At 55.6% G+C, this 17,861-nt stretch overlaps 1 protein-coding gene across 3 annotated transcripts; it reads right to left on the bottom strand.

Moving 5' to 3' along the window:
* Positions 1-100: 100 nt before the first annotated feature.
* MPND (MPN domain containing) lies at positions 101-17,113 on the bottom strand. 3 transcript variants are annotated; one of them, XM_054462945.2, is made up of 13 exons: positions 17,032-17,112; positions 16,636-16,940; positions 14,768-15,004; positions 7,174-7,306; positions 6,054-6,138; positions 5,764-5,860; positions 5,138-5,210; positions 4,986-5,062; positions 2,723-2,891; positions 2,557-2,627; positions 1,972-2,061; positions 880-972; positions 101-263 (listed from the first exon to the last, which is right to left on the bottom strand). In XM_054462945.2, the coding sequence occupies exons 1-13, from the start codon at positions 17,036-17,038 to the stop codon at positions 177-179; spliced, it is 1,524 nt and encodes a 507-aa protein (XP_054318920.2). In that variant the 5' UTR covers positions 17,039-17,112; the 3' UTR covers positions 101-176. The 3 variants fall into 3 exon arrangements, with proteins under 3 accessions (XP_054318920.2, XP_054318922.2, XP_063513447.1); XM_063657377.1 differs by lacking the exon at positions 101-263 and adding an exon at positions 1,138-1,300 and having other exon boundaries at positions 884-972; positions 17,032-17,113; XM_054462947.2 differs by lacking the exons at positions 4,986-5,062; positions 5,138-5,210.
* Positions 17,114-17,861: the final 748 nt, after the last annotated feature.

The raw sequence follows: 17,861 nt of genomic DNA, 5'->3' as shown, positions 1-17,861 counted from the left end.
GTTGATGCCCTGCCCTGGAAGTGAGGAAGCAGAGGTGATGGTACCAGCCTGGGCACCCAACCACCCTCACCCCAGCCTTGGGGAGACCAGCGTGGCTGGCTGCTGCTTCCGTTTCTTTATTACCTGAGCCCATCCAGACCCTCAAGACAACTGGAGCCCACCCTGCCCTGGAAGGCTCAGCTCCCCTGCTTGAGGATGCCGCACACCTGTTCCAGGACGTGACACAGGCTCTGGTCCTTGGGCGTCCTGCTGGCCAAGGAGATCTGAAACGAGGGGGCTGGGCCTCAGGCTGTGCCCGGGGGTCCTAGCCAGCCCTGCGCCTCACAGTCCTCCATGCAAGTCCAGCATCCTGACTGAGCCCCCCTGAGACCGAGGCACAGGGCTGGGGTCCCGCAGCACAGCCTGCTGCTTACCCAATGGGGCAGTATGTAACCGAGGGCCTGGCTCCCGGGGGCAGCGATGCTGTGTGGAGGGGTGGGGCTTACCTGCACACTCCCGATCCTGCCCCCACCTCAGCCCCTCCCTGCCTGGGTTCCAGACACCCATGGGGACACCACAGCTTCCACAGCTAGCCGAGACTGAGCAGAATGAGCCCCTTCCTATGCCAGGTGGAGGGAAACCAGGAACTACTACCTTAAGACGCTCAGGGGCGGCCAGGACCTCATCCGGCACTACTGGAGCTTAAAGCTCCACCGTCCAATCAAATCTGGCCTGCACCCTGCTGGGGTGGCCACGGGGTGACCAGGGTCAGGCACAGTCTGCCAGCTGGGCTGTCCCGGGCCCCTGGGGCCCATGGGGCTCATTGCTGCCACCTTTTAGGCTGCCCAGGGGGCCTCTCCTGGGGCCCCGTTAGGAGGTCTGCGGGGAATTGGGGCTCACCTTAAGCTTGTCGAGGTAGGTGTGCTCCTGGCTCCAGGGTTCCTGGAGCCTCACGAGGTCGGGGGAACCCTTGTAGAACTCCACCAGCAGCATCTACAAGACAGAGGAGCATGGACTCCCAGGCTCCCTCCAAGCTGGAGGTCCACCAGCCCCTCTCCTGGGGTTCCAGTCTCAGGCAGCCCTGAGACATGACATGACCCCAGTCACTAACAAACCAACCACAAAGAGATCATGAGTGACCTTAGCCAGAGGGCTCACCTAGCCTAGGTGCAGGAGGGCGCTCTCAAGGGGGAGGCAGCAGCGTTGCCCAAGTGGCTGCCACGAGAGGTCCACCTGGACCTGCACTCACTGAGCCCAGTTCTCCAGAACCACACGGGCCTGACGTTGCCCCCTGGTTCGGCCTCATCCCCAGCAGTGACACCTGTGAGGTCACAGGTTTGACGAACTAGTTTAGGTTTTGTTGGGTTTTTTCCTTGAGATGGGGTCTCACTCTGTGGCCCAGACTGGAGGGCAGTGGCGTGATCTCGGCTCACTGCAACCTCCACCTCCCGGGTTCAAGAGACTGTCCTGCCTCAGCCTCCCAAGCAGCTGGGACTATAGGCACCCGCCACCACTCCTGGCTAGCTTTTCTATCTTGGTAGAGACAGGGTTTCGCCATGTTGGCCAGACTAGTCTCGAACTCCTGACCTCAGGTGATCCACCCGCCTCAGCCTCCCAAAGTGCTGGGATTACAGGCGTGAGCCACTATGTCTGCCTCAGTTTTGTGTTTTAAATGCATGCTGAACACACAATTGTTAAGTGTTCATCCAGTTACCACCCAGAGTCCCTGGGGTTTCTCTACTGGACAGCCTGGCAGAAGAGGCCAGTGCCTTGGATAACAGCAGGTGGGGAGGTGAGGGAGGGCAGAAGTTGGAGGGGCCCTGGCAAGGGCCTGGGACTCTGTCCTGAGTGATGGAAGAAGCCGTAACCCAGGCCCCAAAGGCGCCACCAGCCATAGCTTCCCAAGCCCACCAGTGGGAAGCAGACCAACGCATCTTGTGTGCCCACCTGCGCACTGCCAGCCCCTGCCTGCCCGCCCCGCAGCGAGCTCACCATCTCGTGAAGGATGTCATTGGTCAGGAAGCTGTCCTGGACGTAGGCCATCTCCACATCCATGGGGATGCCATAGTCACTGGGCCTTTGCTGGCAGGGACACAGACCAGTCAGAGAAGCCTCACCAGCCCCCAGCCCATGGCAGCTGGGGACAACTGGCAGTGCCCGGGCTGGGAACGGGAGAGTGCACACCCCGGCTCAGCTCTGCACCAGGATTGGCACCTGGTGGTGGCACCAGGGAGGCAAGGTAGCATCCTTACTCCGGGAGAGGCCCAGAAGAGAGCCAGGGCCCTGAAATGACTTCCAGGGCTGACCTCTGACTTCAGGGCAGGATTGGGGAATGGAGCCAGGCAGGGTCACGAAGGGAGCCCACTTTGTACTAAGCAGCCAACGACACACCGAGGCCCCACACCCAGGACCTCATCAAAATATGGGCAGGGCAGCAGTCACGTCCCCGTTTCATAGACGGAGAAACTGGGGCCCCAACTCTCCAGTGGAGCCTGGAACCAGGGGCCCCTGCCTAGTCGTGACCCAAATGCCCCGGTGCTCCCGGGCCCCCCAGGCTCTCCCAGCAGCCCCACCTACCTCGGGAGGAGGCATCACCCAGAAAGGCGAGATCTTGGACTCGGGACCTGGGTTGCCAGAATAGTAAGGGGCTGGCGGAAGAGAGGGAGAGAGGGGTTGGGCCTGGGAGGCTTGGCTGGCCCAGCATCCCCCCTCCTTGCTCCCCCTATAGCCCCATCCCACGTACAGCAGAGCAGGGCGAGGCAGGGCTGGAAGCCATTGCTGGAGCCCTGCAGCCGCAGCTGGTAGTCCATCTGTGCGTCGATGTCCTGCAGAGATGGCAGCGCTGGGCTGTGCGGGTGGCTGTGGTACCAGCCCACCAGGGACAGGCCCCGTAGGAACAGGCTCTGGTAGATCTGGGGACAGAGGTACAGCTCAGGGGGCACAGGGGCTTGAATGGCTCTAGTGAGCTCATGTGGCCGGCCAGCCCTGAACGAATTCCTGCTGTGTATCAGGCCTGGGGACACAGTGATGACCAAGACAGGCCCTGCCCCCACCGCCACTGAGGCCAGTGGGAGCTGGAGAGACAGCCAACAAGTACATCTTTTAATATAAAAGATGCACCCTGTCACAAAGCCAGGACACGAAAGTCGTTTTGTTCAGTGCTGTAGCCCAGCTTACAGAATAATGGTCGCCACACAGTAAGCACTCAACAAATAGTTAAAACTAGGCTGGGAGCAGTGGTTCACGCCTATAATCCCAGTGCTTTGGGAGGCTGAGGCAGGCAAATCACTTGAGGTCACAAGTTGGAGACCAGCCTGGCCAACATGGAGAAACCCCCTTCTCTACTAAAAATACAAAAATTAGCCAGGTGTGGTGGTGCGTGTCTGTACTCCCATCTACTATGGAGGCTGAGGCAGGAGGATCTTGAACCTGGGCAGTTGATGCTGCAGTGGGCCATGATTATGCCACTGCAGTCCAGCCTGGGCAACAGAGCAAGATCGTGTCTCAAAAAAAAGGAAAAAAAAAAAAGAATAGCAGCTGGCACTTACGAGTAGTGTTTAAAAGATGAGGCCTGGCACTGAGCATTCAATATTGGCAGCCCTTCACTTTTTTTTTTAGATATAGGGTCTTGCTCTGTCACCCAGGCTGGAACGCAGTGGCGCCATCTCGGCTCACTGCAGCCTCAACCTCCTGGACTCAATCCATCCTCCTGCCTCAGCCTCTCAAATAGATGGGACTACAGGTGCATACCACCATGTCTGGCTAATTTTTTTTATCTTTTGTAGAGACGGGGTCTTGCTGTGGCCCCAGGCTGGTATTGAACTCCTGGGCTCCAGCAAACCTCCTGCCTCGGCCTCCCTAAGTGCTGGGATTCCAGGTGTGAACCCCCGGCGCCTGGATCTGATGGCCTTTCATTGAAGCCGCTCATTTTACAGACAAGGAAACCAAGGCTCTGAGAGGGGAGGGGGCTGGCGAGGTTTCAGCACCAGGGCTAGGAGATCCAAAAGCAGTGCTCTTAGGCTGGGCGCGGTGGCTCACACCTGTAATCCCAGCACTTTGGGAGGCTGACGCAGGTGGATCACGAGGTCAGGAGTTCGAGACCAGCCTGGCCAACATGGTGAAACCCTGTCTAAACTAAAAATACAAAAATTAGCTGGATATGGTGGCGCACACCTGTAATCCTAGGTAGTCAGGAGGCTGAAGCAGGAGAATCACTTGAATCCAGAAGGTGGAGGTTGCAGTGAGCCAAGATCGCGCCCTGCACTCCATCCTGGGCGACAGAGCGAGACTGTCTCAAGAAAAAAAAAAAGGCCGGGCACAGTGGCTCACACCTGTAATCCCACCTCTTTGGGAGACCGAGGTGGGCAGATCACGAGGTCAAGAGATTGAGACCATCCTGACCAGGTGCGGTGGCCCACCCCTGTAATCCCAACACTTTGGGAGGCTGAGGTGGGCGGATCACGAGGTAAAGAGATCGAGACCATCCTGACCAACATGATGAAACCCCGTCTCTACTAAAAATACAAAAAATTAGCCGGGCACAGTAGCTCACGCCTGTAATCTCAGCACTTTGGGAGGCCAAGGTGGGCGGATCACGAGGTCAGGAGATCGAGACCATCCTGGCTAACGCGGTGAAACCCCGTCTCTACTAAAAATACAAAAAATTAGCTGGGCATGGTGGTGGGCGCCTGTAGTCCCAGCTACTCGGGAGGCTGAGGCAGGAGAATGGCGTGAACCCGGGAGGCAGAGCTTGCAGTGAGCTGAGATCGCACCACTGCACTCCAGCCTGGGTGACAGGAGAGACTCCGTCTCAAAAAAAAAAAAAAAAACACCAACAAAAAAAGCAGTGTTCTTCATCCTTCACCATGGGGTCCTGGGCACAGAGACAGGCATGCTCACCTGCACACTTGCTGGGTGATGACACTGCCAGCCACTGGGCAGTCGCCAGGACAGCTATGTCCCTTCCCAACCCTCCCCAGAATGCCACCTCCCAGGTAGCCCCTCACCTCCTCTTCGATGGCAGCTGCAGTCTCTGCATCCCCAAGCCGGCTCCGACAAGGGAAGGCTCTGAGCACCGTCAGCACTGTGGGGAGGGGCGGCTGTGACCTCGTGACCCCGGTCCCCCAACGCCCTCGCCCACCCGGCCCTGGATACCCACTCTGGCTGTTGATGTCCCAGCGGCCCCCCAGGTAACCCACGACCTCACTCCGCGTCAGGTGGCTGTGGAAGTCCTGGGGAAGGGAGGGACGGCAAAAGACTGGCTCAGGCTGTGGCCCTGCCCCAACACTGGAGCCAGCCTGTGTCCTTATTCTCTTTTTTTGAGACTCAGTCTTGTTCTGTCGCCCAGGCTGGAGGGCAGTGGCACGATCTCAGCTCACCACAACCTCTGCCTCCCCAGTTCAAGCGATTCTCCTGTCTCAGCCTCTCAGGTAGCTGGGATTAGAGGTGTGCACCACCACGCCCAGCTAATTTTTGTATGTTTAGTAGAGACAGGGTTTCAATGTTACCCAGGCTTGTCTCGAACTCCTGAGTTCAGGTGACCCGCTGCCTCAGCTTCCCAAAGTGCTGGGATTACAGGTGTGAGCCACTGCGCCTGGCCATGCACCCTCCTTCATACATTTATTGAGCACTCACAGTGTACCAGTAGCAAACAAAGCAGACAAGGTCCCAGCTGTCATGGAGCTGATACGCAGGGGAGCCCTGCCCGCTGCCCACCGACTGGGATCCCCAGGCCCCTGCCCAGGCTTGGGAGCCCCTTGCCCCTGGACAAGGTGGGCCACACACCAGCAGGAACAGCACGTTGCTGGAAACAGCCACGTTGAACGGCTGGAACTTGTTGATGGCTGCAAAGGATGTTACTTCCACCAGGGTGTGGGGGTTCCTGTAGGGGCCAGGAGGGTCGCACAGTCTCAGAAACCCCCAGGCTCTTCCCTCGCCCCACACTGACTCCCCCCACCCCACAGCTCTGAGGATCTGAGGCTCTGTCCCACCCCCCACCCCTGCCCTTGCTACCCCAAGACCAGCAAGAGATCCAGGTGAGCTGGGGCAGGGGCAGAACTTGGGGTGAGTCTGACCTGGCCAAGTCACGGCTGCCCAGCAAGCAGTAGCGGACCGGGACCCGGATCTTGCTGTCCACCCGCTTCCCTGGGGTTGTGGCCTCTGGGAGAGAAAAAGGCAGGGTCAGTCCCTCCCCAGCCCAAGTTAGAACAAACTAGGTGGCCACTGGGTGTGCTGGTGCATGCCTATAATCCCAGTGCTGAAGCAGGAGGATCGCTTGAGCATGGGAGGTCGAGGCTGCAGTAAGCTGTGATCACACCACTGCACTCCAGCCTGGGTTACAGAGTGAGACTCTTATCTACAAAGAAGAAATTTTTTTTTTTACTGGGAAGCTGAGGTGGGAGGATTGCTCAAGTCCAGGAGTTCAAGACCAGCCTGGGCAACATGATGAGATCTCGTCTCTGAAAAAAAATACAAAAATTAGCCGGGCGTGGTGACGTACATCTGTGGTCCCGGTTACTCAAGAGGCTGAGGTGAGAGGATCACTTGAACCCAGGAGGTTGAGGCTGCAGTTAGCCATGATTGCACCACTGTACTCTGCCTGGGGGACAGAGCAAAACCCTGTCTCATAAAAACAAAACAAAAAAACAGGTACAGTGGCTCACGCCTGTAATCTCAATACTTTGGGAGGCCGAGGCAGGTGGATCACCTGAGGTCAGGAGTTCAAGACCAGCCTGGACAACATTGTGAAACTCCATCTCTACTAAAAATACAAAAGTTAGCCAGGCGTGGTGGCTGGCACCTATAGTCCCAGCTATTTGGGAGGCTGAGGCAGGAGAATCGCTTGAACCCGGGAGGCAGAGGTTGCAGTGAGCCGAGATTGAGCCACTGCACTCCAGCCTGGGCGACAGAGGGAGACTCCATCACAAAAAAATAAATAAATATATAAAATAAAATAAAATAAAATAAAATAAAATCCAGCATTTGAGCTTGAGAAGTCAGGCAGCGAGTAAAATTGGGCAGTGGGACTGTCTCCAGCCCAGGCCTCGCCCGGCTCCAGACTTAGGGCCCAGCTGACTCTCCATGTCTCCATCTTGGGGGCCCTAGGAGAAGATCAAGGCCCAACCTCTCCCCAGTCTCCTCCCCAACCTGAGCTGTACTTGCCCCTGTCCTGCCTCCCCTCCCCATGCCTCTCACCCGGGTGGGCAGGCTCTGAAGGGCTCTTCCCCAGTGGTCTCCGACTCTTGTCCTCTGCTGAGACCCCCGCCAGAACGTCCTCCTCCTCCTCTTCCATCAGCAACTCCTCCTCCTCCCCTTCACTGGCCGGGCTCTGGAGGAGTTAGGGGTCAGGGACAGCGGTGGGACCCTTAGCTGGGTGCCCCCCACTCTCCCTACTAAGTCCCACCCCAGCCCTTTGGCCTAAGCCGTAGGTGCCATTGCCCCAGATGACCACTAGAGGGAGGGAGCAGAGAAGGCCTTAAGCTAAGATCTCACATTTTATTTATTTATTTATTTGTAATTTATTTTTTATTTATTTTTTTTGAGACGAAGTCTCCCTCTGTCGCCCAGTCTGGAGTGCAGTGGTGCGATTTTGGCTCACTGCAACTTCCACCTCCCAGGTTCAAGTGACTCTCCTGCCTCAGCCTCCTGAGTAGCTGGGATTACAGGTGTGCACCACCACATCCAGCTAATTTTGTATTCTTAGTAGAGACGGGATTTCTCCATGTTGGTCAGGCTGGTCTCGAACTCCTGACCTCAGGTGATCCACCCACCTCGGCATCCCAAAGTGCTGGGATTACAGGCGTAAGCCACCGTACCCGGCTGACCTCGCATTTTATAATACAAGCCCTGCAACCTTTGTTGAGCACCATAGCCATTTATGCCTAGTGTTCCATTATTGGAATGCTAAGCATATGGGAGCTATTTATATCCTACTGCTCAAAGTCATCGCCAAGGTTTGATTGCAAAAATTCAAAGAATTGCAACCTCAGCCGTAAATGGGTTTAAACTCTCTGAACTTTTTTTTTTTTTTTTTTTGAGACAGGGTCTCACTGTGTCACCCAGGCTGGAATGCAGTGGCGCGATCTTGGCTCACTGCAACCTCTGCCTTCCGGGCTCAAGCCATTCTCCTGCCTCAGCCTCCTGAGTAGCTGAGAGTACAGTTGCCCACCACCATGCCTGGCTAATTTTTGTCTTTTTAGTACAGATGAGGTTTTGCCATGTTGGCCAGGCTGGTCTCAAACTCCTGACCTCAAGTGACCCACCCGCCTCAGCCTCCCAAAGTGCTGGCATTAAAGGTGTGAGCCACCGCGCCTGGCCAACTCTATTCTTTTTTTTTTGAGATGGAGTCTCACTCTGTCGCCCAGGCTGGACTGCAGTGGCGTGATCTCGGCTCATTACAACCTCCACCTCCTGGGTTCAAGTGATTCTCCTGCCCCAGCCTCCCGAGTAGCTGGGATTATAGGCACGTGCCACCATGCCCAGCTAATTTTTTGTATTTTTAGTAGAGATGGGGTTTCACCGTGTTAGCCAGGATGGTCTTGATGGTCTGACCTTGTGATTTGCCCATCTTGGCCTCCCAAAATGCTGGGATTAAAGGCGTGAGCCACTGTGCCCGGCCGCCAACTCTATTCTTATCTGTAAAAGGGCACAATGACCTCCACCTCCATGGGGATGGCATCAGGGTGAAATGAAATCATGCACACAAAGCATTTAGCATACACCTAGATGCTCCGTTCATTGAGCGAGCTAGCACCATACATAGATGACTTTAATGTTTTTCAGTAACCTTTCCTCCCAGCCGGGCGCAGTAGCTCACGCCTGTAACCCCGGCACTTTGAGAGGCTGAGGCGGGTGGATCACTTGAGGTCAGGAGTTCGAGACCAGCCTGGCCAATATGGTGAAACCCCATCTCTACTAAAAATACAAAAATTAGCCAGGCGTGGTGGCACACACCTGCAATCCCAGCTACTCAGGAGGCTGAGGCAGGAGGATCACTTGAACCCGGGAGGCGGAGATTGCAGTGAACTGAGATGACACCATTGTACTCCAGCCTGGGTGATGGAGCGAGACTCTGTCTAAAAAAATACAAATTAAAAATAACCTCTCCTCCAGTTCTGTCCTAAACTGCCCTTGTGGAGGTGACCTCTCTGGGTCACATCTCAGTTCCTGTCCTCGTCACCTTCTTGGCAGCATCTGACCCAGCACATCCTCCTACCTACTGGGACACGGTCCTCACACGACCCCCAGATCCCACGCTCGCCTGGCTCCCTCTCACCTCCCCTGTCTCCGTTGCTGGCCCCAGGCTGGGTTTTCAGGCCTCCTCCCTCCACACCCCTCCCAGGTGGCCTCGTCCCCTCTCAGGGCTCCAAATCCCGTCTACGCCTGACATTGCCCACGGTCCTGTCTCCAGCCCAGGCCTTGCCCGGCTCCAGACTCAGGGCCCAGCTGCCTCTCTGTGTCTCCATGTGGGGGACTCACAGGGTCACACTCAACACAGCCATGCTGGGCCCCACTGAACCCCCAGATCTGCCCTTCCCACATCCCCCAATTTTGGCAGCTCCATCCACCCACTTGCTCAGGACTCCAGCATCTGATCTATCAGCAAACCTGGCGGATACACTTCCAAAAATACCTGGAACCTGCCCACTTCTTCCCTGCTCCACGGCCGGCCTGGGCCACTGCATCATCCCTCACCTGGACCAGCTCACTCACCTCTGCCCTGGTCCCTGGATCCCACCCTAACCCCCGACAGTCTAGTCCCCACAGCAGCCACCAGAGAACGCCTGTGAGCACCTCAGTCAGACCTTGTCCTTCCTCTGCCTGCAACACTCCGTGGCTCCCACCTTCCTCTAGGTCAAAGCCCAAGTTCTCCCCATAACCCACAGGGCCCCGCATGACCTGCCCTGTCCCCTTCCCATCCTCCCCACCTCCTTCTCTCCCCCTTACTCACTCAGCTGCAGCCATACAGGCTCCTCGCTGTTCCTCCAACACACCAGGCACAGGCGTGCCCCAGGGCCTTTGCAGGGGCTGTTTCTCAGAAGTCCTCATAGCTCCCTCCCTCCCTCCCCACCTTCAGTTCTCTGTTCAAATGTCACCTTCTCAATGAAGCCCTCCCCCCACCAACTACCTTCCTCCCCCACAACTCCCACCCAAAGGCAAGGATTTTTGACTTTTTTGCCCTCTGCTTTATATTCAGTGCCTAAAACAGGCCTTGCACGCAGTTGGCCACTAACTGAATACATACTGAAAGAATGGTTTCCTGTGTCATCTTAGCTAGGCAAGAGTGCCTGGGAATTTAATGGAACACTGATCTAGGCATTACTGCGATGGCATTTGTTACATGTGATTCACATCTACAGTAACGTGACTTTCAGAAAGGACATTGCTCTTGACCAGCCTCCACGGCTCATGCCTGCAATCCCAGCACTTTGGGAGGCAGAGGCGGGCAGACCACCTGAGGTCAGGAGTTCAAGACTAGCCTGGCCAACATGGTGAAACCCCATCTCTACTAAAAATACAAAAATTAGCTGGGCATGGTAGTGGGCATCTGTAATCCCAGCTACTCAGGAGGCTGACAGGAGAATCGCTTGAACCCAGGAGGTGGAGGTTGCAGTGAGCCGAGATCTCACCACTGAACTCCAGCCTGGGCAACAGAGTGAGACTGTCTCAAAAAAAAAAAAAAAAAAAAAATTTACAAACAGACCCAGCCGGTCTTGGTAGCTCACGCCTGTAATCCCAAAACTTTGGGAGGCCGAGGCAGGCGGATCATCTGAGGTCAGGAGTTCAAGACCAGCCTGACCAACATGGAGAAACTCCGTCTCCACTAAAAATACAAAATTAGCCAGGCGTGGTGTTGGGTGCCTGTAATCCCAGCTACTCGGGAGGCTGAGGCAGGAGAATCGCCTGAACCCAAGAGGCGGAGGTTGCAGTGAGCCAAGATCACGCCATTGCGCTCCAGCCTGGGCAACAAGAACGAAACTCCATCTCAAAAAAAAAAAAAAAATAGACCCAGTCACTGAGCCACTGAGGACTCGGCAGCCTCCCCTTGAGCACCCTCACTTCCTGATTCTCCATCCCTCCCACTCGCCTTCTCCCGCCACCACTGCCTTCCACAGGCCGTCCCCACCAAAGCAAAGAATCGTGGCTGGCTGCGGTGGCTCATGCCTGTAATCCCTGCACTTTGGAATACCAAAGCGGGTGGATCACTTGAGGTCGTCAGGAGTTCAAGACCAGCCTGACCAACATGGTGAAACCCCATCTCTAATAAACGTGCAAAAATACAAAAATTAGCTGGGCGTGGTGGCGCGCCCTTGTAGTCCCAGCTACTCGGTAGGCTGACGCAGAAGAATTGCGTGAACCTGGGAACGGGAGGTTGCAGTGAGCCAAGATCACAGCACTGCACTCCAGCCTGGACAACAGAGCGAGACTCCATCTCAAAAACAGAATTGTATCTTTTGTCCACTATCCAGAACCTCCACTCTTTCGACCCCTCTGCTGATGCAAGTAACAGTGATGACCTGCTTCCTGCTGGCACTGAGGACTGTATCCATATAAGAATTCAACAGAGGCTGGGCACGGTGGCTCACACCTGTAATCCCAGCACTTTGGGAGGCTGAGGCAGGTGGATCACGAGGTCAGGAGTTCAAGACCAGCCTGGCCAAAATGGTGAAACCCCGTCTCCACTAAAAATACAAAAATTAGCTAGGCCTGGTGGCAGGTGCCTATAATTCCAGCTACTTGGGAGGCTGAGGTAGGAGAATTGCCTGAACCCGGGAGGCAGATGTTGCAGTGAGCCAAGACTGCACCACTGCATTCCAGCCTGGGTGACACAGTGAGACTCCATCTCAAAAAAAAAAAAAAAAAAAAAAAAAATTCAACAGAAAAATGGCGGGAAAACGCTTACCACTGTCCTGCAAGAGATCAGTGATGAGTACGATAAAAAGAAACTAGTGAAGGTGTTTAAGAAGAAATTTAGGTGGGGTGCAATGGCTCACGCCTATAATCTCAGCACTTTGGGAGGCCGAAAAGGGGGGCGGATCACGAGGTCAGGAGTTTGAGAACAGCCGGACCAACATGGTGAAACCCCATTTCTAGTAAAAATATAAAATTTAGCCGGGCGTGGTGGTGCGCGCCTGTAGTCCCAGCTACTCAAGAGGCTCAGGCAGGAGAATCACTTGAACCTGGGAGGAGGAGGTTGCAGTGAGCCAAGATTGCGCCATTGGGCTCCAGCCTGGGCAACAGAGCGAGACTCCGTCTCAAAAAAAAAAAAGAAATTTGCAATTTGCCTGCCTGCAATGATACTGTAATTGAGCATCCAGAATATGGATAAGTCAGCTGGGCTTGGTGGCTCACGCCTGTAATCCCAGCATTTTGGGAGGCGGAGGCGGGCAGATCACCTGATGTCAGGAGTTCGAGACCAGCCTGGCCAACGTGGTGAAACCCTGTCTCTACTAAAAATATAAAAATTAGCCAGGTGTGGTGGTGGGTGCCTGTAATCCCAGCTACTCGGGAGACTGAGGCAGGAGAATCATTTGAACCCGGGAGGCGGAGGTTGCAACGAGCAGAGATCGTGGCACTGCATTCCAGCCTGGGAGACACAGCAAGAGTCCGTCTCAAAAAAAAAAAAAAAAAAGACCACAATATGAAGAAGTAATTCAGCTACAGAGTGACCAGTGCAAGAACATTTGCCAGTTCCTCGTAGAGACTGGACTGGCTAAGGAGGATCATGTGAAGGGTCAAGGGATTTTTGCCACTATGCTGGGCAGGTTCATGGGTATTTTTTGTCCACTGCGCCGGGCAGGTTCATGGGTTTTAAGTGCTTGTGGCTCACTGAAGCTTAAGTGAGGATTTCCTTGCAATGAGTAGAATTTCCTTTCTGTCCTTTGTCACAAGTTTAAAAACCTCACAGCTTGTATAACGTAACCATTTGTGGTCTGCTTTTAACATGGACTAGTGTTAACTCCTTCATGCAATAAACTTCATACATAAAAAAAGTTTATAAAAACATATCTACAGGCAGCCGGGCGCGGTGGCTCACGCCTGTAATCACAGCACTTTGGGAGGCCAAGGAGGGCAGATCACGAGGTCAGGAGATTGAAAGCATCCTGGCTAACATGGTGAAACCCCGTCTCTACTAAAAATACAAAAATTAGCCGGGCGTGGTGGTGGGCGCCTGTAGTCCCAGCTACTCGGGAGGCTGAGGCAAGAGAATGGTGTGAACCTGGGAGGCGGAGCTTGCAGTGAGCTGAGATCGCACCACTGCACTCCAGCCTGGGCGACAGAGCGAGACTCCGTCTCGGAAAAAAAAAAAAAAAAAAACATACCTACAAAAAGAAGAAAGGACATTACTCATTTTTTTTCCTGCTTTCTTTTTTTTTTATTTTTTATTTTATTATTATTATACTTTAAGTTTTAGGGTACATGTGCACAACGTGCAGGTTTGTTACATATGTATACCTGTGCCATGTTGGTGTGCTGTACCCATTAACTCGTCATTTAGCATTAGGTATATCTCCTAATGCTATCCCTCCTCCCTCCCCCCAGGACATTACTCTTGATACTATGGGTGGGCCCCATCCAATCAGATGAAGGCCGTAAGAGCAAAAACAGAAAAAAAAACAAGATTCTGCCACAAGACTACAGCACCTGCTCCTGCCTCATTGTCCTGCCTGCCCTACAGATTCCACACATGGGCACTGGTACCATCTCCATTTTGGGGTTTTTTTGTTGTTGTTGTTGTCTTGAAATGGAGTCTCACTCTGTCCCCAGGCTGGAATGCAGTGGTGTGATCTCGGCTCACTGCAACCTCTGCCTTGCAGGTTCAAGTGATTCTCCTGCCTCAGCCTCCCAAGTAGCTGGGACTAAAGGTGTGCACCACCACGCCTGGCTAATTTTTGTCTTTTTAGTAGAGACGGGGTTTCACCATGTTGGCCAGGATGGTCTCGGTCTCTTGACCTCGTGATCTGCCTGCCTCGGCCTCCCAAAGTGCTGGGATTACAGGCATGAGCCACTGCGCCTGGCCTAACATCTCCATTTCACATAAGAAAAAAAAAAAAAACTGGCCAGTACAGTAGCTCACGCCCGCCATCCCAACACTTTGGGAAGTCCAGGTGGGAGGACTGCTGGAGGCCAGGAGACCAGCCTAGGCAACATGGTGAAGCCTCATCTCTACTAAAAATCCAAAAATTAGCCAGGTATGGTGGCATGTGTCTGTAGTCCAGCTACTAGGGAGGCTGAGGTGGGAGGATCACTTGAACCCAGGAGGTGAAGGCTGCAGTGAGCCGAGATGGGGGCACTGCACTCCAGCCTGGGCCACAGAGTGAGACCCTGTCTCAAAAAAAAAGAAAAAAACTAAGGCACACAAAGGGTCCTTGGCCAAGTTCACTCGGCTGGTGAACGCTCAGGGAACATCTATTATTATAGCATTTGAAGTTCCCCCAGTGCCCCTCTGGTCCCTGCCATCATTTCCAGCCCCCTCAGCCACCCACGACACCAGCAGGTCTTTCTTCTTGCCTACATGACATTGCACATGCCATTCCATCCTTCTAGAAAGCTCTTCCCTTCGACTTGCTCTGACAAACTCCTGCTCATCCCTCAAAGCCCAAGCTCCCATGTCCCCTCTCTCCACCCTAGCCCTGGAGGGATGGAGGAGGCATGTCACGTGGTAAGGGCTCCATCCGTGTTTGTATATATTACTATAATACCTCCTCCGGAGAGAGCTATGTCAGGCTGGGCACCCCTCATTCCACAGTGACCTGGGTGGCTTCCTGGAGGAGGCTGCAGCACGTACCTCATCAGCAGCAGTGGCAGGCGTGTGCAGCTGGTGCAGCCGGAGCCAGGTGGCCTTGTACTTGTCCAGTTTCTGGCCTTTGTACTTGACAGAGGCCCAGCCACAGCCCGACTTCTTGGCAGGGTTCACCAGCTTCTTGCAATGGGTGGCCCAGGCGCTGGGTGAGTTGAAGATCTGCCCGGTCTCCTGCCACATGATCCTTCCGTCTGGCTGCAGGTCGCCCAGGAACTTCTTCCCCTGCAGTAACAGTCACCTGGCTGGGCCCAGGACCAACACCCACCATGCCCTCTCTCCCGGGGGTCCTCCCCAGCCCCATGCTCCCTGAGACATGCCTTTACAGGGCTTCCAGGAATGCCTCTCAGGCCGGCTGCAGGGCCTCCTCAGTGCCTGGGAGTCCACTCCCACACACCTGATCAGCCTGCACGAAGCTGCCTGGCAGGTATCTGCACCCCGCCCACCATAACCAAGAAACCCCTAAGATCGGGGATAGGGTCTGTCTGTCTTGATCACTGCTGTGTCTCTAGGATGCAACACTCAGCAGTTGCTCCATCCAGAAACTCCCGTTCACCAGGTGAATAATATGCTACCATTCACAAATCAAACAATAATGACAACAGTAATAGTAATAATACAGGGCCAGGTGCAATGGCTCACGCTTGTAATCCCAGCACTTTGGGAGGCTGAGGCGGTCGGATCACCTGAGGTCAGGAGTTTGAGACCAGCCTGGCCAACATGGTGAAACCCCATCTCTACTAAAAATATAAAAATTAGCCAGGCATGGTGGCGGGTGCCTGTAATCCCAGCTACTCAAGAGGCTAAGGCAGGAGAATTGCTTGAACCGGGAGGCAGAGGTTGCAGTGAGCCGAGATCATGCTACTGCCCTCTAGCCTGGGCAACAGCGTGAGACTCTGTCTCAAAAAAAAAAAAAAAAAAAAAAAAAAAATGCCGGGCATGGTGGCTAATGCCTGTAATCCCAGCACTTTGGGAGCTGAGGCGGGCGGACCACGAGGTCAGGAGTTCGAGACCAGCCTGGCCAATATAGTGAAACCCCGTCTCTACTAAAACTGCAAAAAAAAATTAGCCAGGCGTGGTGGCGCATACATGTAGTCCCAGCTACTCGGGAGGCTGAGGCAGAAAATCGTTTGAACCGGGAGGCAGAGGTTGCAGTGAGCCGAGATCGCGCAACTGCATTCCAGCCTGGGCAACAGAGCGAGACTCTGTCTCAAAAAAAAAAAAAAAAAAGTAATAATACCTACCACAGATAAAGTGCTTACCATGTGGCAGGCGCCTGCTGAGGGCTTTATTCATTTAACCCTCCCCTAATTTTCCCACGGTGGGGAAATATTCCATTTCACGGCTGGGAAACCACAGGAAGGCCGGGGTGTTGCCCATCTGACCCTGCGCGGGTGGCGGCTCTTCTCTGAGCCTGAGTTCAGAGAGGTCTGCTTTGTGGGATGGGGTGTTTGGTAATCTACATCCTCCCCAAGAGAAGGACCCATCTGTGCCTCAGATTCCTCCACATGGGGCTTGTCCCGTAACAAGAGCCTCAGTGTTCCCTCCTCCGGAGCTCCTCCTGCAGGAAAGGAGCTCTGGGCCTCAGTTTCCCTTCCCCACACTGGGGCTTGTCCTAAAGCAAGGGAGCTCTCCAGGCCTCAGTCTCCCCTCCTCACACTGGGGCTCTTCCTGCAGCCAAGGGAGCTCCGGGCCTCAGTTTCCCCTCGCCACACCGGGGCTCGTCCCTCAGCAAGGGAGCTCCGGGCCTCAGTTTCCCCTCCCTACACTGAAGCTTGTCCTGCAGCAAGGGAGCTCCGGGCCTGTTTCCCCTTCCTGCCCGAGCCGCGATGGGACGAGGGAGGCGGGGTGCTCACCAGGTAGTAGATGGACAGCACCCCGGCGCCGGGCTCCAGCAGCGCGTCTTTGAGGAGCACCCTCAGCGTGACCGCGCGCCTGGTGAGCGCGCCCCCCGGCCCGCCGCAGCCCCCCGCCCCGCTCCCGCCGCCGCCGCCGCCGCCGCCGCCGCCTCCTCCTCCGCTGACGCTACTGCCGCCGCCGCCACTGCGTCCGCCGCCGGCTCCCGCATTCGGCCGCTCGGGGTCCTCGGCCTCCGCTTCGTCCTCGTCCTCCTCCGGCGCCTCCTCGCCCGCGCCGCCCGCCGGGGACAGTGGCTCCGGAGCTGCGGACAGCGAGAGGCTGCAGGGAGGCCGCGCGCCCCCCGGCTCTGCAGCCCCGCGCCCCGCGCCTCCGCCCCGCCGGGCCCGCTGTACCTGCCATGGCCGCGCCTCCCCGCGCCCGGAGCCCCAGACTCCGGCTTCCCAGCACGTGACGCGGCCCCGCCCCGAGGAGGGGAAGGGCGCCCCAACCATTGGCCGTCGACGGGGTCGGGGGAAGGGCTCGGCGCGCTGGGGTAGGCGGGGAAACTGAGGCCTCGGGGATGCCCACGCGAGGGAGAGATCGGGAACTCAGCCCTCTGGGAACATTCGGGAAACTGAGGCCTGAAGCACCGCTCCATGGGGACGGGGTGGTGACCGGGAGCTCATTGGTGCGAATGGGAAACTGAGGCCTCGCTGTCCAGGGATATAGGTTGCAAGGTGGAAGCCTGGGGCGGGTGCGCGAGTGGCTCAGCCTGCTGCAAGGAGAGGAGAAGCTGAGACCTGCGGTCACCGCACTTGAGGAACTCAGAGGCCTCGGCCTTTGGGACCAGGGGAGAAACTGAGGTCCGGGGGAACAATGCGGACTCCAATTGGGAACAGCCTCGCGCAGACACAGGTGCAGCCAAAGCGCCCAAGCCGGCCTCAGTCTCTAAAGAATTAACTCCCACCCTCCCGGGGCGGCCCTCGACTGATTCCATGATTGGACCGTAGCGGAACCCGCCAGCCAATGATAAGAGTCCCATTTATTTCACCCTCAACCAATCGATAGCAAGCTACTGGATTCTCGCACCAACCAATCCGTATTAACTATCTGATTACACCAACTCGGATTTGACCAATGGGCAGACGTCCATGTAAACCAATCAGTAGAAACCCTTAGTTCTGAGCGCAAACCATCAGAGGCAGGGACTGGACTCACCAGCCAATCAGCTCCGGGTATAAGG

Source organism: Pongo pygmaeus, chromosome 20, assembly GCF_028885625.2.
Source record: "Pongo pygmaeus isolate AG05252 chromosome 20, NHGRI_mPonPyg2-v2.0_pri, whole genome shotgun sequence".
NCBI classification, from domain to species: Eukaryota; Metazoa; Chordata; class Mammalia; order Primates; family Hominidae; genus Pongo; species Pongo pygmaeus.
Note: the sequence above shows the minus strand (reverse complement) of the source record. Positions and strands in the feature narration are given on the sequence as shown.